The sequence below is a fragment of the Fopius arisanus genome, unplaced genomic scaffold (genome assembly GCF_000806365.1).
Source record: "Fopius arisanus strain USDA-PBARC FA_bdor unplaced genomic scaffold, ASM80636v1 scaffold00016, whole genome shotgun sequence".
NCBI lineage: Eukaryota > Metazoa > Arthropoda > Insecta > Hymenoptera > Braconidae > Fopius > Fopius arisanus.
Window position 1 is genome coordinate 1,217,486 of NW_011887755.1, and position 22,272 is coordinate 1,239,757.

Below are 22,272 nucleotides of genomic sequence, written 5' to 3' on the forward strand. Positions count from 1 at the left end.
ATAAATATTGCTCTTTAGCGCCCTTCAAAATTTTTTCCTCTTTTTTTTCATTATTTTTTTATGCCAACTCCAGTGATTTTCGTGACCTCAAAACTTAGCTCAAATTTTTATGTATTTTAGGTTAAAAAGATAAAATTTAAATCAAAGATGACGCTCGATAGATAGTCCACCCGGCCCTTAAAACTGATTTGAAAGAGTCAAGGCCCTATGCGTCTTATATTTACAATAAAATTACGGCAATATACATCTCAACATATTGCAAAACATGACATCATCATTAATTGATTATCTCTACCCCCGAAATCAAATGAAAAATAAAGTAAATTGAAAAAATAATTCGCAAGTCTAGAAAAATAGTCTGCAGTGAGAATTATCATTCTCCCCTTTCTTGTGGCAATATTTCATCGTCTGGCATATTAATTGCTTCACTCTACGGCAGGAAAAATATCAAAAAAGAAACTTAAAATATCATGCAGTATAACATTAATAAATCATCCGTCAATAACGTGATTACGGGGGATAAAAAATTTGCGCGATTGAAAGTGTTCCTATCGGTTTAAAAAATGTCACTTGCTCACTGTGAACGTAATTAAATGTTCTCGAGTCATTTGGTATTTAACTTTCGAAGTATAACAATGAGAAATACAAATTTAATTATCTTTTGTATCATATACGACACCAGATACTGATTTTAATTGCGAGATACCATCGCCATTTTAATAGTCAAATACAGAAAACGTACATCAAAATTTGAAGAACTTCGATCTCGACACTCTGCTCATTATTTTTGTATACAAATAACAACATATAAGTCGAAGTCAGTAGCAAAGTGATAAAGAGTGAGTCGATTCAATTAATAGGTAAGTTTCAAATAAATATCTCTGAACTTAAGGGAAATTATGAAATTCTTGTAAATACCTTTTTGTCAACTCTGATTCCACTCTACGAAAGATATCTCAAGCCTAATTCCGTTATCTCTCTTAAAATCACAGACCTTGGTCTTGCTATTCTTCACCACTGTCCACCGTGTACTGAATTGAAAAATCCCCGTCCACAAAAACCGTGGAAATACCTAATCGATTATTTAACTTCGATAGAAAAAATTGTGCGGAATTTCGTTTGAATCCTTTAAGATGTTGGAGGATTTGAGGCAAGCCACGAAAAAACTGCATATTTGGTAAATCCCTTGATTCACAGAAAAAACACGTGCTCCACGATTTCTCATCTGTTCTCTTTAAAGCTTGCATGATTTCATCCTTAATTCTTTGTGATTGAGTGTCAAATGACGAACAACTGGTAATTGTACTTATAGGAGACAGCATCTGGGTCTCCTGCGTCCTGAATTACCGGCTCTCTGACGTTTTCTCTTCTCTTTTCCCCGGTGCTCCTTATCCTTTCGTATTTCTCGTACCTTGTGGGGTTTTCATCGTTAAATTCATATTAATTCAGAGGTGTTATTATATATCCCCATCGGATGCTCTCAGAACTTTCATTATTCATTACTCACCAATGTGTAAAAAGCATCATCTACACCCATTCGTGTTTTGGCTGATGTTTCAACGAACGGTACACCATATTGACGCGCAACTTCTCTCGCTTGTGACATATTCACAGCCCACGATTGTTGTAGATCACATTTATTACCGACTAATACCATGGGTACCTCCTCTGCATCTTTCACCCTTTTGATTTGTTCTCTGTATGTTCCTATGTCCTAAAAATCACCCGACAATCATCTGTAGATTAAAAATCTTGGGGCATACGAATCTCAATTATTGAGATGATGACGTTGGACATGAATAAATAATAAAACCACAACTTTCAGATTCATTAATAAACGCCTGAATAACTCACTTCAAAGCTCTTCGCGGAATTAACTGCAAAAACTAAGAGAAATCCCTCCCCGGTCCTCATGTACTGATCTCTCATTGCACTGTACTCCTCCTGTCCAGCGGTATCCAAAATATCCAGAAGACAAGTCTCCCCATCAATAACAACCTGCAAATATATCCCCCAAATTAATCAGCTCCATAAAAAAAAAACAAAGTCTCCACCGCATTCCCAATCCCAACGATCTATTAATCAATGAGTCACAGCATTCCTTCACTTGATGGACCTCAATAGTTTTTTTTCCTGTTCAAGCGACATGAATTCTTAGCTACTGTAATTCTCTACAACTCCTAATAATTTAAAAATAATGTCCCAGTTATTTTAAAAAATTTACCTGTTTTCTATATGAATCCTCTATCGTTGGATCGTACTCATCGACAAAATGATTTTGAATAAGTTGAATAGTAAGAGCTGATTTGCCGACACCACCAGCCCCAACAACCACTAGTTTATATTCCGTCATTATTTCCGTGTAATGTAACTCCCAATAACAAATCTTTTAGCAAAGACCTCTTGAAAATCCTCACCAGTTCCTCATCACCATTCCCCTATAACTATAATTAAAAACGGAGTAATTACCTTATCATAATCAATCACTCGTCTCATAAAATTATGTAAAGACCCAGCTGGGGCGGCCAATGGGCGTATGCTGAGTACCCCATTTGCCAAAAGAAAAAAAATCAACTTACGTTACACCAGAGCCAGCATTTCACACATGCACTTCGCTATTAAGCCCCGGACTGCCAACAACTCTTCTTAACACAAATGTGATCCACTGTGAGTCACTGAAGGCCAAAACATCTGGTCTCAGACGTCAACCTACACCAACAAACTCCCTCGAATAAATAACTCCACAAGTTGAACAAAAAAAAAGGGGGGGAGCGCAATCGTGTACTTTCTCACATTCACTCGCACATATTCCCTATTCAATGAGAACGAATCGACTAACTTTTGATGATATCAAGCCCCCAACAATCGGAAAAAAACTATCTAAGCATCCTGCCAACCACATGTATCAGAGTGAATTCTTAAAGTGTAATTAAGTGATGAAAATGCACGATTAAAGGAGATAAACTATTCACCGATGCGGAGAAATAGTGATTGGAGCTCACGCAACAGTCATACGAAATCGTCTAATTGTGTTGTACTCAAAGAGGATTGACTAAAGTAGTGGCTCAGTTCTGGGGGTTTGAGTGACCCCAGCGGCATCATAGTACTGCACCCCAAGATAGGGAGGGCGCCACACGCAATGCTGGGGTGTCTATCAAGTCAACGGGGTGAATTTTATTTTCTGAGGGAAGGAATGCTTTTTTTTTTATTTGTTTAACTGAAATGTAGCCGATTGTAAAACGAGTGGAAGGGGGAAGCCACATCTTGTGGAATTTTAAATGAAAAAAATATTCAATATATTGAAGATATACTACTAATGAAATTATATTATTACAATAAGCGCGTTGTCGATTTGGTAACGTGCTTGGCTGGCACGCCGACGGCTAGGGTTCGATCCTAGCCAGCATTCATTTTTTTTTTTTTAAATAATTGCATTTTTATCTTTTTTAAATGGCTAATCAATGGAAATATTGTTTAAACACTGAATTTTTGAAAATCGAAAAGATATTCTGTGAAATTGACAAATTAGCAATTTTTTAAAACGATACTTTTGCAAAATATATACTCCTAACGAATTTATAACATTGTAATAGTGAGTTATCCTAGTGGTAACGTGCTTGTCTACCACGCCGACGGCCCGGGTTCGATCCCGCCGTCATTCATTTTTTTTTTTAAATAATTCCAATTTTTTCTTTTGTAACTGGCTAATAAATCGACATATTGGTTAAAAACTGAATAGCTCCTCGATTGTCATGTTCCCCTGATACTTTTACAAAAATTTCGAATTTTTCACTTTCAGTGAAAATTTCAGTGAATAGCTCCTCGATTGTCATGTTCCCCTGATACTTTTATAAAAATTTCAAATTTTTCACCTTCAGTGAAAATTTCAGTGAATAGCTCCTCGGTTGTCATGTTCTCCTGATACTTTGACAAAAATTCCGAATTTTTCACCTCCAGTGAAAATTTCAGTGAATAGCTCTTCGATTGTCATGTTCTCCTGATACTTTGACAAAAATTTCGAATTTTTCCCTTTCAGTGAAAATTTCAGTGAATAGCTCCTCGATTCTCATGTTCCCCTGATACCTTTTCAGAAATTTCGAATTTTTCCCTTTCAGTGAAAATTTCAGTGAATAGCTCCTCGATGTTCATGTTATCCTGATACTTTTCAAAAATTTCGAATGTTTCACTTTCAGTGAAAATTTCAGTGAATAGCTCCTCGGTCTTCATGTTCCCCTGATACTTTTTCAAAAATTTAGAATGTTTCAATGTCTATACTTATACTTTTGCAGAGGGATATTTCGACTGATTATTATTGAAAAAAAAAAAAAAATTAATAATGCCGGGATCGAACCCGGGCTGTCGGCGTGCCAGTCAAGCACGTTGCCGTTAAGACAACGCACTTTATTATAAAATTATAATTTCATTAGGAGTATATATATTGCAAAAGTTTCGTTTTAAAAAATGTCAAATTTTTCAATTTCACTAGATATCTTCTGGATTTTCAAATATTCAGTTTTTAAACAATATTTCCATTGATTAGCGATTTACAAAAAAAAAATTGGAATTATTTAAATAAAAAAAAAAATGAATGACGCTGGTATCGAACCCAAGGGATCCGCGTGCCAGTCGAGCGCGTTGCCGATTAGGCAACGCGCTCATTACGAAAATTTAATTTCATTAGTGGTATATATTCAATATATTGAAAAATTTTTTTCATTTGAAATTCCACAAAATGCGGCTTTCCCCTTCCGCTCGTTTTACAGTTGGCTAAATTTCAGTTAAATAAATAAAATAAAAAGCATTCATTGATGGACACCCCAGCATTGCGTGTTGCGTCCTCCCTCTTTTGGGGTAGGACTTTGAGATGAGAGAAGTGGGTTGTAGGTGCATTATACAGAGGTCACTGTTTACGGATCTGCTTGTTACCGACTTCCAGCATTAAAATAAGGGCGCAATGCTCTTCGTGTTTGACAGAATCGATATTTATACACGAAACTCAATAAAATGAGGACAAAACATCAGTTTAAAGTTCGTCAGCTCATCATCATGTGATAGCATGGCTTTCTCATTGATGAATTAATTACGGTGATAAGGTCGTTATCACCTGTCCGTTATCCTTCTCCCATTGGTCTCTAATTGATACAGAACAATTATGACTCTGTACTTTGACATTCGCGTGCAGAACCCAGAGACAGCATCCATAAACACGATAGCAACTTGGCATAACAATTACCCATTGCTGGCAGTTGCTGCTTACTCTCAGGACCGAGGTGGTTTTGTAAATATCTACGATGATCAAGGTGAGCCTATTCCTGATGGAGAATCCTCGGGGCACTCTGTAGCCCAAGTGACAGCAGTCTCGTGGCACCCGGAGAAGCGATGGCTTGTGGCTGGCTGGGAGAGTGGAGAAATTCGAATTTGGCTAGGAGACACTGCCACTGGCCAATTCAATCTCACAGTGACTCCCCACAAGGATCCAATAAGTCTGTTGGAGTGGAGTCAACATGGAGGGAGACTGGTGTCAGCTGATACCAGGGGATCTATCGTCGGCTGGAAGATTGACACCAGAGGACAACTTTTCATCGTTTTCCACCACGAGCTCAACGAGAAATTTACCCAGATAACATTCAAAATATCACCACCAAAGGCTGGAGTAGATCTGAGTGATTTAGCAAGGGCTGCTGTAGCTGGAGATGAGAGGGCACTCGATCTCTTCAGCACGTGGAGACCCAGAACTGCAGCTCCAAGTGCCGTTAATGTTCAAAAGGATAATCTGACATTTTACATTGGGTCGTCGAGTGGAACGATTTACTATGTTGACAGCCAGGGCCAATGCATGGAGGTGCTCAATACTGGGGGATTGACTCTCCACTGCCTTCTTCATCATCCCACCAGGGATTCGGTTGTAATTATGACCGAGGGATTGACCATCGGCCATTTTCAGAGTGAATCCACAACTGGGAGACTCACAGAGCTGTCCAGGGTGAAGTTGAGTGGCAAGAGTGACTTCTCCAGGACTGGACCAGCCTTCTGCTGGGTTGGAGCCAACAGTCTAGCTATTCTTACGGGTGAGCTCAGTGTCAGATGCTGGGATCTGTTTACTGGAGATACTTATGTCCTTGCACCAGCTGACTCAACCACTGGCAATCTGGCAACACCTCAAGAGATTTACACAAGTTTATCATTCTGCATGAGCAACGAGACTCTCGCTGCTGGGACCAATCTTGGGGCCATCCACCTCTGGAGGAAGAAGAATGCCTCCATCACCGACGAGTACGGCTGGCCAACAGTTCCTAAATCCTGCTCAGTCCATGGAACAGTTAAACAACTCACTTGGGGTGGAAATCTCCTGAGAAATCCTCTGCTGGCTGTCAACTGTATCACCAACGTCTTCATCCTTCACCAGCAGCCCATGTGTGCTGTCTACAATGAAGGAACAAGCGCTAGTCAAATAGCTCCCATGCAGATACTCGTAGAAACCGAGAACAAGAATTTTATTCTCAAAACTGATCTCCAGGTCCAGGTGCTCGCCGTAAACAGGGACTTCGTGGCAGTCTCCTCGTGTCGACAGGTGGCCGTTTACAGGATAAATCGAGACGCCAAATTGAACTCAACTGTGGTGGGCTCCTTCAGTTGTGATAACGAGAAAATTCTCATTTATGAGAATACACTTGTTATTCTAACACCCACCGTCATCCAGCTGAGATCCATTGACGGTTCTCTCATCCAGAGTTTACCCACACTCCCCGAGGAGGGTGAGCCCATCACAATGGAGCTCACAGACCAATACTTGACCGTCGCCTCACTCAATGGAATCCTCAAGATCTGGGACATTGGAAAAAGAGAGGCAAAGCTGCACACCAGAGCAATGACCACGTACGAGGTCATAAATGACTTCGCTGAGATAATCGAGGCTCGTTGCAACTCCGATTGTCGATGTGTATCCATCACTGTAGCCATGTCCAACCTTCTCCCCAGCTCAATTCTCTACATCTGGGACATCGAAGGGGACCAAATCCACGAGTTCGATTTTGCTAAATTGAATGAGGCCCCTGACACCGAGGGAGCGACTGTGAAATCCAAGGGGAGGCTGCCAACGGCTCACTGCTGGGATACGAGTGACCCTAGGGTATTGATCTGCCGAGCGCAGAAAATAGAATCCAAGGAGACTAAAAACTCGAGCAAACCGAATTTCTCGAGTAATGATGATACGTCAGTTATTCTGGTCTCGATGTTTGCAACACCAGACCATGGTATAGCAGTTCAGGATATCCGTCCAGTGAAGGACGCAAGCACTCGTCTACTGGGGGTTCAATCACCAGATATAATTCTCCTGAGCCCAGAGATGGCTGCAGGCGAGGGGAGTAAAGTTACGAGATTATTAATGAGAGAGTTTGAAGAGTTGGGGGAATACGATGAGGCAACAAAAAGAGCAATAATGGATTTTAGTTTTCATATTAGTATGTCAAATATGGATGAGGCCTTCAAGTCGATAAAATCGATAAAGAATGAAGCGGTCTGGAAGAGTCTGGCGAAGATGTGCGTCAAGACGAAGCAATTGGACATGGCTGTACTCTGTCTGGGGCACATGAAGCACGTTAGGGGAGCCAGGGCCATCAGGGAGGCCATTAACGACAGCAGTTTAAAACTTGAAGCCAAGGTGGGCATTTTGGCAGTGGAGTTGGGGCTCTACGCTGACGCTGAGAAATTATTTCGAGAGGCCAATCGTCTCGACTTCCTCGGCAGTCTCCTAGAGGCCTCCAACAAATACCCTGAGGCCATCCTCCTCGCGACCAACGAAAATAAGATTCGAGAAAAATTGAGCTATTATAATTACGGGAGAGCCCTGGAGCAGGAGGGGAACATGGATAAGGCCATTGAGATGTATTCCAATGCTGATTGTCATCGATTTGAAGTCCCCAGGATGCTTCTTAATCGACCCAGGGAGCTCCAGGGATTTTTGGCCAACTCTGACGATCCGTGAGTTAATTCCCGCTATGAGTGGTTGTATTAAAAATTTGAATCAATCGACTTTTCAATAAAATGCCACGGGTAATTGCACCGTAATTCAATTAACTGAAATTGAATCCTAATTCAATGGAATATTTGACAGAAATTTCTATCCTGATAAAGCACCTGAGAAAAAAAAGGGGATTATATGCGACGTGAGAATGGGATGATTAATGAAGTCGGGAGATTGGAATGCAAATGTTGGAATTTTGTGAGACGTCAAATTTTACAACTTCTCAAATGAAAATTTATGTACTTGCAGGGTGATAAAAAATTGGCATGCTCAGTACGTCGAGTCAACAGGTGACATGGAGGCTGCACTGCGTCTGTATGAAACCGCTAAAGATACATTAGCGGTAACGCGACTACTCTGTTATCTTGGTCGTGAGGAGGAAGCCTGTGAGTTGGTGATGAAGACAAATAATGCTGCCTCAGCTTATCATCTAGCAGCGCATTATGAGTCTCTGAATGTTCTATCACAGGCCGTTCATTTCTACACGACTGCCAGAGCGTATACGAATGCAATTCGTATTTGCAAGGTGATTTTAAAAAATTCTATTCAGTTCGAATTCCTTTTCACGTTTTTACGATTTATTTCTATACCAATCCCGCTGTGTACTGCATTCACTTTGAGCCAAGGAAAAATGTTCCATTATGCTGTGGGAAAACATTTGATAAATAAATCCAACAAATTTTAATTAGAAAAATTGTCAAAAAATTGGCGTAGCGACTGGAAATCTTAATCGAGAGCCTCGCCGTAGAAGTCTAATGGTGTCGACTGCAATGTGAATAGATTCAATAAAAACTCGATAAAAATAAATGTTTTTTTACCCCGCTCACCACATGGGGCAAAATAATGAAATTCCATTGTATTCTGGCCTTTTGAAGTGCTATGTCGTCTCTATCCTTTATATTCTTTATTTTTTTTCTCTTTCTGGTTTAATAAATCCCCAGTTGTCGTTTTACAGGAGCACCATATGACCGAGGAACTGTGGCCCCTGGCAATGTTGGCGCCCCGACAGACTCAGATCGAAGTGGCCAAATATTTCGAGGAGAATGACCAACCAGATAAAGCCATATTACTCTATCACAAAGCACACCTACTTCCAAAAGCCCTTGATTTGGCTTTCAATACTCAACAATACAGTGCCCTTCAATCAATCACACTGGACATTAACGCAGAATCGGATCCAGGTCTCGTTAAAAAATGCGCTGGCTTTTTTTGTCAAAATCATCAGGTCGACAAAGCCGTCGATCTCTTAGCGACTGGTAAAAAATATACGGAGGCCTTGGATTTAATGGAGGAGCACAACATCAATTTGACAGAGGAGCTGGCGGAAAAAATGACGATAATGAAAGTTGAAAATGATCCGGAGCGCGAGGCCCTGAGAATATCAATTCTGGAGAGAATTGGCGAGATAGCCTTCGACCAGGGTAACTATCATCTGGCGACAAAGAAGTTTACACAGGCTGGCAACAAGTTGCGAGCTATGAAGGCTCTTCTGAAATCCGGTGACACTGAGAAAATATGTTTCTTCGCTCAAGTGTCACGTCACAGGGACATATACATAATGGCTGGGAATTACCTGCAGTCACTGGACTGGCAGAATCAGCCTGAGATTCTCAAGAACATAATAAACTTTTACTCGAAAGGAAAGGCAATGGATCTACTGGCTAATTTCTACGTGGCATGTGCCCAAGTGGAGATCGATGAGTTTCAGAATTATGAGAAAGCTCTGGATGCCCTGAATCAAGCAGCCAGGTGTCTGGCTAAGGTGACATCTCCCAGAGACCCCGAGATCCACAAACGTGCTGTTGATATTGTCAATACTCGGATGAGCACTATAAAACGTTATTTGGAGCTGAAAAAGTGCTTCGACAGAGGTGAAACCGAGTCTGGTATGAATCAGGTACGACAACTTCTGGATACATTTGGCGAGGGTCTCGAGCAGTCTGTTAGACGTGGAGATTTATTTGCTACGATAACACAGCACTACGCAGACAGTGGTAATACTGAGAAAGCTCGTGCCGCCATTGAGGAGTTGAAGCGACTGGAACCAGGAATTAATTTGAGTTATTACTACAATGTCAACTTGCTCGAGGCACTTGGGTACAGAATGAGTGTTCCACGGAGAGAAAGTTTGGATAAAGATGATGGGATTGAGGAACTTTTGGGAGAGTAATTTTGCACACCAGCGAGCACTAGAGTACTCCATCACTTTATACCGATTCCGTCCACTTTTGTGATTGTTTTTATGTTATCATTAAGATTATTATTCTTCGAGGACTAATTAGGATAAAGCTAGAAGTGTTACCACGTCACTGAAATGAACCACAAATATATGAAAAATGACAATCAACTTTTTTATTATTACAACTTGATTTTCTTACTCATTATCTTATTCTAAATACACTCCAGTCATGCTTCTTCATGGCTCATTTTTATGCATAAAAATTTCCATGTTGCCCCTTGAATATATTTCATATCCTTTTCAAATGTCAAGTTTAAAAGGTCATCCTTGTGAGAATAACAACAGGAAAGTTATGTCTATTTTTTCTACGACGTTATAGTTCAAGTGAAATTTCAGTAAAAAAAAATTGGTTAATGCCATGTATTGAGAGGGACAAACAAATTACAAGTTTACTTTGAGGATATTCGAGGGAGATATGAAAAATTTCGTGCATATAAACCAACTGGATTGTCCCTGGAAATAAAGGGATTCAAAAAATACACAGAACACTGCTAAAAACAGTTGTTCCTCAACGAAGTACATTTTCCCATCAGAATAATAGTACGAAATCTGAATAAATAAACTAAAGTACTACCGCTATCATTCAGCAAACGAATAATTATCATATGGTTAAAACAATAAACATGAGGAAAGTTGAAACATTTTGTTATTGAAAAGAAGTAACTCACAACATTTTCGCAGCTTTATGCCTGCGTCTTATTAAAACCTTTCAGCAGACAACTCCGGACATTTACTCATGAGGAGATATGAAGGACGATTTTGCCTCCACGAGGAAAAAAAAATTCAATGCGCCCCCAACTCCTCTTCCTTCCTCTCACTCATTCTCTTTTCCTCTTATTTCCGTCCTCTCCTTTCTTTTTCCGCAACTACCGAAAATTAATTCAGTAGCGAAGAGATAAAGAGTAACAAATCGATGTAAGTAACGGGCAAGTTTTCAACGAATATCTCTGAATCTACGAGAGATACTGAAATTTTTGTAACAACCTTTTTCGTAGCTCTCATTCCGCTCCAAAAAAAAGAAAAAAAAAACGCTGTAACACGAATCTCACTGTTTTTTTTATATTCTGAGATATTCCTCCAAAACTCGACTAGGAAACAATTTGATAAATTACCCTTGACGTCTTCGCTAATTAACGATTCATGGAGTTTGTTTCTTACAGGGTGACGCAGCCTCTGGTTCGGGCTCCTCATTTTTACGTTTCTTCCTGACGAGGTGTGAAATATCACTAGCAGGTTTAGCGATTTTGGGTGATTCTGAAGTGCCACTGGCTGAAGGACCATCCGAGCTCGTTCCAACTCCATTGGTACATCCACCAGCAACTTTGCTCTTAATTCCCTCGATAACAAGTCTGCAAGCTTCTTGCTTAAAGTCCTTCATATCCGCGATTTTATCCTGAATCTCAGGCAAAAGTTCCTTGAGCTCACTGATCTCTCCCTCAACCGTATAAAACGGATCATCACTCTTCGGTGATTCCTCAGCACTCTCGAGTTCCTTTATCCTTGCCTCGAGTAAATTCGTTGCTTCATTGAACTGCTCGATACTGGCATCAAAATCATTACCAAGTGAATGAGCCAAACCGAGCTGATAATGCAACTCAGCCATTGCTCTTGCTTCACGAGGCTCAACATTCTCAAGAATTTTCAACGCCTTCTCAAGATCAGACACAGCCACTTGCTGATTACCACTCTCCATAGCAACTTCACCGAGAAGCCTGTGCGCCTCAGCCAGCTGTTTGTATCCACTAGGTCCACGTTTGAAGAAAACCATTTTAGCAAGTTCAAGTACTTCCCAAGCAACTTGAAGATCGATTCCACGTCCCGGGTCTTCATCCTCCTCCTCTTTATTAACATCCTCACCCTCACCCTCTCCATTCTGAATAGTATTACCATTTTTCTCGATACCCTCTCCATTCTCCATTCTCGATCCATTACTACTACTTGGTAGGCTCTCGCCAGCATTCTCAGGCTTCTCCACCTTTTCCCCCTCAATCTTATTGTCATCAGTTTTACTAATTTCGCTGTCATTCTCAGATTTATTCTCACCCTCTTTTGAGGCTGACGCTCTTTCAGTAGCAACAGTCACCTCTTTATTCTGACCATCTTCCTCCTTCTCATCCTTCTCATCGACACCACTCAACTTTTCATCATCCACTTCATCGTCCTCATCGTCCTCCTCATCCTCCTCATCACCCCCAGGTACACCACCACCGAGTACCCCAGTCTCTTCTCTGGCTAATCCAAGCAATGCACGACCATAAAGTAGATACGGCTCACCGAGTTCATCACCGCAATCTCCGTGTTTCTGGGATAGCAATTCAAGTCCCTCGGCAAAGGCTGTTACCGCTGCTGTGTAATCACGTACGAGTAGATGACGTTTACCCTGTGATATTGCCGCTGCTGGGTCAGTGAAGGGGGCTTGCTCTGCAACATCAGCCATCTGCCAAATTCATTTAAAAAAAAAAACCAAAGTAAAAATCATTGCAAACACAAATCCACAAGACAACATAAAATTGACAATTTAAAGCTAGTCCCCAACCCACCACCCAATTATTACCGGAAATTGTAAAAATACACCAAGTAAATTGCTCAAGAGGGGAAAAAACGAGACAATATGAAAAGCGTGTTGGGAATTCCCTACGAGGAGTCTGTATACGTGCTTCTCCAATTTCAGAATCCTTCCCTCTCTCATGTCTCGAGAATATCTCATTGGCAAAGGACCCGCGGTGCAACAATCAGAAGTATACCATGAATTATTCAAACGCCTCTAAAACCACCGACTGAGACTTTTTTCTATCCCTCAACTCCCCTCTCCCTTTCCCCCCACCCATGTATATTTCTTATATTCCTCAAGTCTATTTACCCCAGGTCTCTCAGTCCCTTATTTTTCGTTATCTGTTGTCACAGAAGAGCACTTGATGCAGAAGAGACCGCTGGCAGCATCCGTATGTTGCCGGACTTGTGCAGTCCTCCTCGATCCCTCCCCAGGTACAATAAATAAAGGAAAAAAAAAAAAGTCAACATGATTTTCGCGTAGAAGATGTGTATGTGACTGCGCGGTGTTACCACGGTCGATTCCACAAATGCTACGGCAACAATGCGCAGGGTGAGCGCATAGTCGAGAGTCAGGCGCGTAGTAAAAGCCATCGTCAGGGTGGGAGTAGAAAGCTTGATGCTAGCTGGTGAGGAGGGGGTATTTGTGCCAACCCCTGGTGCGGTGGGGGATGAATTTTTGGTAGCGGTTGAAGTTGTGAGATACTGTGAGGACACGAGTGTGATAGGGCAAGTGTTCAGTGGGCGCCTGGGCACCGCCGGAGATGGAGCCGTCTCGTGTACCCAGGGGTCCGGCGCCTCGCCTCCTTTTTCTCATCGCCACGCTTTCTCTCTCATTTGCAGGTAAACACACCGCCATTCATTTAATCGTATGAAAAAAACCAATCCGAATCTCTACGTGTATTCTATCAAAATCTATGAAATTAATCATCTCGGAATAGTGGAGTTTTTCAAATCGAGGGAATTCTACTCGGGGACATGTGTGTTCCAGTTCATGTGGGAATTTTATTTGCTCTACTTTTTTATTTGTCTGTGGCTCGATGAGACTCGATGCAATTGGTTTTCGATCACTAAAAGCATCGCCGATGTGAGATAGATAAAGAAACGAGGTGGACTGGGTTTCAGTCTGATGCTGACACGTCGATTTATTATCCTTAAATCTCAGTCGGATGTTGGTGGTTTCTTGATTCTTATCTTCACCAGCGGTAAATTCATCGTTATTACCGCGTGGAGCTAGATGACTGAGTTTCCGCGTCTTGTTCCTCGGATTTTTACTCAGACTCGATTAATTGTGATGTGACATTAATTCAGTTTGATTATAATTTCGCTATTTTTGTTTTTTTTTTCCAGCAACTTGTCTCCTGTGCAGTGCGATAATGTCAGATCACTGGGAGGAGATTGGATGGGACAAGCAGGACTTGAACAAAGCCAATGCCAGCCCCACGTGGTACTTGGATGGCCAGGTCGCGATGCTGGAGCCAATGGTGGATCATACCAATCGTTACATCACTGGACGACCAATTTTCCTCGTACCCATGCACGGTGGCATCTGGACAATGTGCGTTTCTCTATCTGGTGAGTTGCACCCCTTAATTACCCAGTGATTGCCGTTATTAATGAGACTTAGATAGACAGAAGTAGAGGATACGATAAGTAATGAAAGAATTGCACTGAGTATGATCATTGGAATCGAAGAGATCCCGGTTGGAGGAGGGAGAATAGTCTGGCATGAAACTGACATTTAATTTATATCATTTATTCGTTTTTCCCTTTCTCCATTTCATTCCCCCCGCTTTGGAGTCTAAAGGGTCTCGGGGTTAAGGGGGTTGAGGCTGCAGAGGGCTGGAATCCTCCAATCTGGCACAATGCCAGTTGGTTGGCCAATTTTCAAAGGAGCCGTCTGGAAAAACGTTTGCAACTAGTGAACCGTGACGCAGAAAAGGGGAAAGCGTATTTTGCTGAATGAATTTATATTACTGATACCCCTACAATACACATTCGACTGTCTTTCTGTGCGACTAACCGAGTTGTTCACTTGACAGAATTTTTCTTATTACTAGGTACTCGACTCCTCTATTTCTGCTATTTCGTGCGAGTATTACTGAGTATGTGGCACCTTGACTCCACTCGTACTATCGACCCACTCCGGGGGAGACTTAAGGGGCATCCTCGATTGCCATCTAAATATCAAAAAAATATCCACTGAGAATATTGCGTGACGCTGCTATTCACTTGGTTTTATCTCTACCCTCAAAGCTCTCTCAAACAATTCTCTACCTGATGTTTTATCCCCTCTGGAGCAAATCATCTAAGGTTAAATGCCCCCGGAAACATCTCTCGAGACACTTCAAAAAGCCCTCTCCATCGTCAATTTTCCTCTTCATCCTCGACAACTTAATAGCATCACATCCAAACGGAACGGCATTCAAACCCCACTAGCTGAAGTATAATTTTCCACCCTTTGATGTCTGACTAATGAGCTTTATCACTGTTAATACATTTCACCGCTTTGTAAAAGTGTCAACGAAAAAAATGTAGTTAATCCGACTGTCGAACGATACTTGAGAATTTTTGAAAAAAGAAATTTTTTTCATCGATTTTCAAAAAAAATGGATTTTCATCGATTTTCGAAAAAAAATTATTTTCATCTCTCAATTGAATTCAATTCTTCTTTGGACCAATCGAGAGATCCGCTACTCAGAACTCCCGAGTTTTCCCGAGATTTCTCACGAAAAAATTGATTTTCGATTTTCGAAAAAAATTCATTTTCATGGATTTTCGAAAAAAAATTATTTTTATCTCTCAATTGAACTCAATATTTTTTTGGACTGATAGAAAAGTCCGCTACTCATAACTCATGGAATGGAGGAATCATTAGCTGAACCGAGTGCTTGTTAAGGATTAAGTATTTGCGGGATATCCCATTCTACTTTTCACTTCGCCACTCGATTCCCGCTGTGAAAAATTCTCTGCTCATTCTCGCTTTCAAACTATTCTACCCCTCTAACTAAAACCTCATTAGGGAACGAATCCCGTATTTATTTCCAGGCGCTAATTGGAAGAATCTGCACGCAAATACTGAGTGCATCTATTTCTAACGCGATACCTTCATTTTTTTATCGCATATAAAAAAATGTACGTGCAGTGAGCAAAGGGTGGGCTTTCTCGTTACCCTTAGGTAATTCGTTCGTTCTGCTTTGATGTAAGATATTGTGCTATTTCATTCACATGCTCACTTGACTATTGTGTATACGCGAAAAAAAATTAATATTCCGAGATGAAGAGGATAACGACTTGGGAGACTCACAGAGTGATGAAGTGAATTTTCCCTCTATCAGGGAAAGGGGTTAAAGCAGCTCTTCCTGATTGACCTCATGCCAAAGTGCAATAAATTATCGATCCTCCGTGAAAGAATTGATGGGTACACAAGGTACTCATAGTGAGGCAAGAGACTCGATGAAGATAAATCAACTTGTCCTTTATTTACTTTTTCATTGCTTTTATCTTTGTCTTTGTTGTTGAAGCTATTCAGGATCTCGAGTGTTGGCGAAATGGGAAGAGAAAGTTGAGGGCTTTCATGAAATGGAGGGAAAAGAGGGTCCATGTTTTTCTTTTAATAATGCGGTAGGGCAAATGAAATTCATTTCTGTAATTATTTTTTTTACTAGATGTATTAAACGCTGGGGTGAGTTTTACGGCTAGAAATATATTGCGGTGAATTTGATGCCGCGGCAGGAGATTTAAACCGTAAAAAATATTGACCATGGATTTAATCCGAAAATTTGTATTCCAGGGAAGGGTTAATGGTAGATTTTTTTTCCGTGGGTGGACATAAAACTTTGAGTGGATAGAAACAATTTATCACGTTCTAGCAAGTTTTGCAATTAAATTTGTCAAATAGATTGTGACGTGGATGTCACCAATTTCGTCAACGTACACAAAGAGATATTAACAAACGGGATTAAGCATTAATTGAATAGAGAATTGTACATCGACGGTGCAATGTAAACAGATAGAATATATTTTGACATGTTAATTCAATAATTGCAATGAGTTTGAGGTTCATGCGATGTGTTGTATAGTTGAGGGGTACCTAATCGTGTAAAAGAGCTCGGGGTTGAGAGGAAAGTGTCTGAATTTTACTCTAACTCCCTCGTCGGATACGAAAAACGTCGGATTACCGTGAGTAACCCCTGCTAGGATTTTCATGGATAACCACGGAGTGGAGTAAAACTCCTTCACATCACTTCTCTCCTAAAACCGTCCTCCAACGTAAGTCCATAAAACTCTGTTTCACATCCATATCTTTCGTAATTTTTTCTCTCCATGAGAAACAATAAATTACTAATCACGACGACTATTAAGAGAAATATTGTGAATTCGTTAGCAAAATAAAGTGCGAAGTAATTGATCAATCGGGTTGATAAATTATTTCACTTGATTTGGTGGGAGTGAAATGCTGATTGATCCAAGCGAAATCAATTCGAGTCGATGAATTTATTATGCAAATATTTAAAAAATGAGTGGAGAATAGAAAATGAAGAAATAATTCAATTTTCCTTTTCTCAACCTTAGGATCGATGTTATCTCCCCCACTGGTATTCCTCCATTGGCTAATTCATGAGTTTATTATTAGTCCTGATTTAGCCTTGAGGCCAAGGACTTCACATTGAAAATATCGAGAAGAGCGTTAAATGCTGAAAAATTGAGGGCATCGACCATCTCACAAATCTGACTATTACGATATCGTTATTTTATATTTCAGATGAGGACATTCGTCTGTTGAGTCAAGTGGGTTTCCCTCAGGAACGTTGCATAAATTATCTGACACCCGACGAGGCACACGAGGAGATTCGTGCCGCCTGGCAGAGCAGTGAGTTCTCAACAATTTACCTCTCATTTCTGTCCAATTAAATCCCATTTCTCCCTTATTCTTTATTTAACCACAACATCATTTTTGCAACATGAAGCGACAAAATTTCAATTACATAAAATCTAATAACCGATATATTCTCAAAATTTTTTTACACGGTTATTCCATTTATGGTGGATTAACGGGTAGAAGATGGCAGTGGGGTAAAAAGTGCTAAAGGTTTTCCGGTGTGAGGGTCGTAGCTAAAAGCAATCGCACTGCCTTCTAAAAAATAGAGGTGTAAAAATAAAAAGTTTCAGGGAAAAGAGGGAGAAATGGAAAGAACGCCTCTTTATCACTGATGCCTCGAGGCTCGTTTAGTCGAGATTCCGACTGCCCGTTGACTATTATCATTCGCCATTTCAGACTCTTTCCGCAATCATGAAAAAACTTAAAAGGGTTTTCAATCTACTTTAGCATTTTATTACTTTTAATTCTTCCATTTCAACATTTTTTTTTTCTTTTTTCCTCCGCTATTTTCAATGGGGGAGAATTTTTATTGAATAGAAAATGCACTTTTGCTGACGTTTCACTCATTAAAATGAGGCCAATGCGCTCTATTGTAAATCACAGTGGATATGTACTTGTGTATCCGGACTTATGTACATCATTTTATGCACGTCATAAAAAACAATTCATATGGCTTTTCATCCGCCCACGCCGAGGGAATTAACTTGCACGCCAATTATAAATAGTTCATCAAATAAGCAAGTGGAAATTATTTTTTGTTTGCTTCCAATCTTTGTGGAATAGCAATGGGGCAAGGAAATGAGAGATCTGCAGACCTGTGATTATTCATTGATGAAAAGAATAAAACAATATCGGGAGGGAGAGAATAAAGGGGGAAAAGGGTTATATTGAAAGGGTACTCAACCAATCAGACGTATTACCACGAGCCGATCAATAATTCCAGAATTCGCGGGATTGATTTCAATTGTCTGTAGTGGATGATGCCAATCCGGTCCATTTGAATGGAGCACAACAAGAGAATGGCACCGGGATTTCAGTTACTTCCATTTTTATTTTTTTATTTTTTATTGCTCTCTGTACACAGGAATGCAAAATCTGAGTATTTCCTGCTCTATGGTTTGCCTCATCGTCCTCGGGAGTGCAGTTCTCGTGGGATTTTTTGGCCTCTGCAGGCATCAGATATCAGCGGTTCTTGTGACGGGTGTCATGTATCTTCTAGCAGGTGAATATCATTTCATTTTGTATGGGGGTGTGTGGGGGGAATCTGGGCTAATGAGCGCGAATATTGCTAAGGGGTTTTCGTGCTGTTAATTGTAAATCAGAGTGTGTTTTATTCACTCATTTTTCCGGGGGAAGAATTTTTTCAAGGATGCAACTCGGGGTTTATACTTTAAATTAAATTACTTTTAAAAAAGTCAAATCTTGATGTTAATGCTAAAACGTATCATTGGAAAAATATGAAAACCAATCAATTATAGTCTGAAAGAACTCTCGAAAATGGAATGTTCGATGGAATATTTATTTTATGTCGATTGGTATATTTTGTGGCTCTCATCCTGCGTATAAATGTTCGACGATGCATTGAATTTCTCTCCTGCAATGAATGGACGGTTTTTGTGGAGATTCAAATATTGGAACACAATTCCGATAAATTTATGAGTTATGAATGCGGATTCAACTGTCACGTACATGTCAAACTTCTTTCTATCGTGTCAGAAATTCATACTATAGAAAATTAATGATTTCATAATCATTGAAAGCGCCATTCATTCAAATTAGTTTTGTATTGGTTGATTGAATTCATTCCAACTAAATTAATTGAATCGATTGGTAACGACTGACGATTCAAAGGGAGGTATGCGTGTACTGATGGAATTTTGCACCCGCCAAAGGGAATATTTTCCTGGAAATTTACGTTAAATACTCAACTACAATTCACAACCTATTACAGAATAGTATTCCATGATTTCCCCAGATCACCTCAAATCACCAAACAGTCCGAATAATTTCGTAGGGATTTTTTATAAAGATTTTTCAATACAATACGAACAATATGAACGTTAATGTAGCTCAAAATTGAATAATCATCTGACATGAACTGATTTTTTGTAGCGACCTTTGCCCTATTCACACTGACGATAATCCACTTTAAGAGGGCACAAGACCGTAATGCCAAGATTATCGAGGGTCCCGAGGATGGAGTTATTGGTGGTCCGGTACCAAGAAATCTGCTCACAGCTCGTCGCTTTACAACCTCATGGAGCATGGATTTTGGATGGGGTGGTGTGACACTGTGTGCCCTAGCCTCAGTCGCCTGGATATTGCTCAGTAAAATCATGAGATTCAGTCCAATAGCAGCTATGATAGCGTAGCAGCGGGATGCCTTCGAGGTCTAATAGGCGAGCAACTAATCAGGAAAAAGGAGAGAGTGTGAACGGCCAAAATCAATGGGAATGCTCGACCGAGTGAGAATCAGGGGAGATAAATCCAACGAGCGAATTAAAAAACCTAGGCTATTATTTTTCATTCCTTTATTTCAGAGAAGATTCGGAGATTCGTGGCAAGATGGTAGATGGCTGGATGCAGTGGCAAATTATTCGGAAAGTTAACGTTTAAACCTCGAGGGCAATGCCAATTAAAACTCATTATTAAGTCGAGTGAGAGTTTAAGGATAAAAAAAAAATCAATTAGTCAGTTTTGCTTGGCTCAAGTACTGCACCGACTTTTGTACTGTCTTGGAGGATCGAGGGGAGATGGGGATATTGGTTGAAGAAGCAGAAAATGCAGAGGTGAGGAAAGTTTAAACCGTCCGGAATGACTGAAGAATGTGAGTCCGATCGATCCGGTGTGACAAATAATTCCAAGTGCCGCGCGCCACCCGCCACTTGCTTCCTCATCTATGGGAGGACAATATATATGTACTACCTGTTTCGTCCTCAGCTTCGCTCGTCGATTCCTCACCCTCTTCCTGAGGGGAGGCACAGAGAGAACCCAGTGAGACTGCTACCAGTCACATTCACTCGAGAAATCATTAATTAACTACCAACCTTTCTCAGTAAGCCTGGCAGAGACTGCGTTTTTTTCAGCTTTCATTTGGGTTCGAACTTTTCAAGAATTTTCCACCAGTTAATTATACACGCTCGAATAATAAGAATGAATTTAGGATTGAGTACCAGACCTCTGGAGGAATTATTCCGGTGAATTTTTATTACACGGTGTTATTTGAATTCCACATCGACGTAGCTCTGCCTTCCGTCCGGGCTACACTTTTTATTTTCTATAGTATTCATAAGAGCTGAAGTTAACTAGAAATGAAATATCAATAAAATAAAAAAATTGAAAATTGAATTGAAAAACAATTGGTAGTGTCCAATGATTTTTTAAGTGGACGCAAGGCTAGAGCTACTTTAATCGTGAAAGGTATTTCAATAATTAGAATTATGAGTTGAATAGTGAATTAATTGGCGCAATAAATACCGGCATTGTATTTCAATGGCGGAAAAATTAACTGTCGATATCAAGGACGCCCGATGAAAAATTAATACTCATTTCTCCGGATGATTGAATTGTTTTTCTACTCGACCGAAATTTTTATTATTATATTTAGAACGTGAAATCCAAGAGATAATCAAGATAATGAATTCGAGCCAGAGATAAACAAATGATGGAATTTTAAGTGTATTACTAAATGATAAACAGCTCGCCATGCCGGATTAGGCTTTTGCTAACAACAATACCTGCTAAAAATTTTTGTAATAAAATAAATGAGCAGACGAATGCGATTAATTGATGTACTATCGACTACAATAATAAACGCAAAGACTTTTTCGTGCTCGTTATTATTTCATGTGCCGTTATTCCCTCGTATTAACAGCGTCGGCGTTCTGTGTTTTCGAGAAAATATTTGCGAGGTTATGTCAGCCTCTCGATCATTGTTTTACGACACCCATCCACTATCTGAGAGACATGCATTGGATTTTCGATGAAACGAGGATGGAACACTGAGTCTCATGTTTTCCAGCTGAAATTTCGTATCCATCGATCATAAACAGAGGCTCACAAGGGCAAACAATTGTGTCCCTGAGTATGAATTTATGGGAACAAGCGGAGGTGAATTCACCCGACTTGATGCACGAGAGAAAATTTAATGATTCTCGATATTTGGAAATACCAGTGAAACATAAAAGTTTTCTTTGGTATATTTATCCACTGGGGAATACATGCGGAGATGAAGAGTAGATATCAACGTACCTTCAACGGTTCCCTCCAAAAAATCACACGTCTGTTATTTCTCGATGTTATCTCTGGACGCAGTCCAATCTCTTTGTCCTTCCCGAGGATCTGGCCACTGGTCGATATTTTTTCGATGATTGGCAATGTGAAGTTATGATTAAACAGCTGAATAATAAGTGAGCTTATTTTTCGGTGTGAGCACTATCGCAAAATGGACCGTTAATCGAAAAACTGCAGCTTTGGTGTCGAGCGTGCCGCCACACGTTTCACACATCACAGGGACAAAAATCTGGGTTAGCGCATGCGCCAACGGCTCTCTGCCATATTGACTAAAACCGCGCGCTC

General features: G+C 40.3%; 4 protein-coding genes across 6 annotated transcripts; 2 read left to right on the forward strand and 2 right to left on the reverse strand.

Annotated features, from left to right (window-relative positions):
- Positions 1-612: 612 nt before the first annotated feature.
- On the reverse strand, positions 613-3,064 carry Ras85D (ras-like protein 1). Of its 2 annotated transcripts, XM_011300243.1 has the most exons (6): positions 2,973-3,064; positions 2,580-2,709; positions 2,225-2,444; positions 1,855-1,998; positions 1,508-1,714; positions 613-1,411 (listed from the first exon to the last, which is right to left on the reverse strand). In XM_011300243.1, the coding sequence occupies exons 3-6, from the start codon at positions 2,351-2,353 to the stop codon at positions 1,307-1,309; spliced, it is 585 nt and encodes a 194-aa protein (XP_011298545.1). In that variant the 5' UTR covers positions 2,354-2,444; positions 2,580-2,709; positions 2,973-3,064; the 3' UTR covers positions 613-1,306. The 2 variants fall into 2 exon arrangements, with proteins under 2 accessions (XP_011298545.1, XP_011298544.1); XM_011300242.1 differs by having other exon boundaries at positions 2,580-3,046.
- A 1,879-nt stretch (positions 3,065-4,943) lies between these two features.
- rempA (intraflagellar transport protein rempA) lies at positions 4,944-10,901 on the forward strand. Its single transcript, XM_011300248.1, has 3 exons — positions 4,944-7,980; positions 8,273-8,549; positions 8,979-10,901. Exons 1-3 carry the CDS (start codon positions 5,153-5,155, stop codon positions 10,191-10,193), a joined length of 4,320 nt encoding a protein of 1,439 aa, XP_011298550.1. The 5' UTR covers positions 4,944-5,152; the 3' UTR covers positions 10,194-10,901.
- Positions 10,356-22,218, reverse strand: Nasp (Nuclear autoantigenic sperm protein). 2 transcript variants are annotated; one of them, XM_011300247.1, is made up of 3 exons: positions 21,946-22,218; positions 11,375-12,699; positions 10,356-11,128 (listed from the first exon to the last, which is right to left on the reverse strand). In XM_011300247.1, exon 2 carries the CDS (start codon positions 12,697-12,699, stop codon positions 11,401-11,403), a length of 1,299 nt encoding a protein of 432 aa, XP_011298549.1. In that variant the 5' UTR covers positions 21,946-22,218; the 3' UTR covers positions 10,356-11,128; positions 11,375-11,400. The 2 variants fall into 2 exon arrangements, with proteins under 2 accessions (XP_011298549.1, XP_011298548.1); XM_011300246.1 differs by having other exon boundaries at positions 10,356-12,699.
- On the forward strand, positions 13,533-21,507 carry LOC105263798 (uncharacterized). Its single transcript, XM_011300245.1, has 5 exons — positions 13,533-13,655; positions 14,163-14,387; positions 17,578-17,685; positions 18,779-18,916; positions 19,807-21,507. The coding sequence occupies exons 1-5, from the start codon at positions 13,577-13,579 to the stop codon at positions 20,064-20,066; spliced, it is 810 nt and encodes a 269-aa protein (XP_011298547.1). The 5' UTR covers positions 13,533-13,576; the 3' UTR covers positions 20,067-21,507.
- Positions 22,219-22,272: the final 54 nt, after the last annotated feature.

What these genes read in the sequence shown, in the direction of transcription:
- Ras85D (XM_011300243.1), bottom strand. Translation starts at nt 2,353, where the DNA reads ATGACGGAATATAAACTAGTGGTTGTTGGGGCTGGTGGTGTCGGCAAA. An exon ending in ATTCCGCGAAGAGCTTTGAA is followed by an intron (nt 1,715 to 1,854) that starts GTGAGTTATTCA and finishes GGTGATTTTTAG; the next exon opens with GACATAGGAACATACAGAGA. An exon ending in ATGATGCTTTTTACACATTG is followed by an intron (nt 1,412 to 1,507) that starts GTGAGTAATGAA and finishes AAACCCCACAAG; the next exon opens with GTACGAGAAATACGAAAGGA.
- rempA (XM_011300248.1), top strand. Translation starts at nt 5,153, where the DNA reads ATGACTCTGTACTTTGACATTCGCGTGCAGAACCCAGAGACAGCATCC. An exon ending in TTGGCCAACTCTGACGATCC is followed by an intron (nt 7,981 to 8,272) that starts GTGAGTTAATTC and finishes ATGTACTTGCAG; the next exon opens with GGTGATAAAAAATTGGCATG. An exon ending in ATGCAATTCGTATTTGCAAG is followed by an intron (nt 8,550 to 8,978) that starts GTGATTTTAAAA and finishes GTCGTTTTACAG; the next exon opens with GAGCACCATATGACCGAGGA.
- Nasp (XM_011300247.1), bottom strand. Translation starts at nt 12,699, where the DNA reads ATGGCTGATGTTGCAGAGCAAGCCCCCTTCACTGACCCAGCAGCGGCA.
- LOC105263798 (XM_011300245.1), top strand. Translation starts at nt 13,577, where the DNA reads ATGGAGCCGTCTCGTGTACCCAGGGGTCCGGCGCCTCGCCTCCTTTTT. An exon ending in TCGTGCCGCCTGGCAGAGCA is followed by an intron (nt 17,686 to 18,778) that starts GTGAGTTCTCAA and finishes CTCTGTACACAG; the next exon opens with GAATGCAAAATCTGAGTATT. An exon ending in TGTCATGTATCTTCTAGCAG is followed by an intron (nt 18,917 to 19,806) that starts GTGAATATCATT and finishes GATTTTTTGTAG; the next exon opens with CGACCTTTGCCCTATTCACA.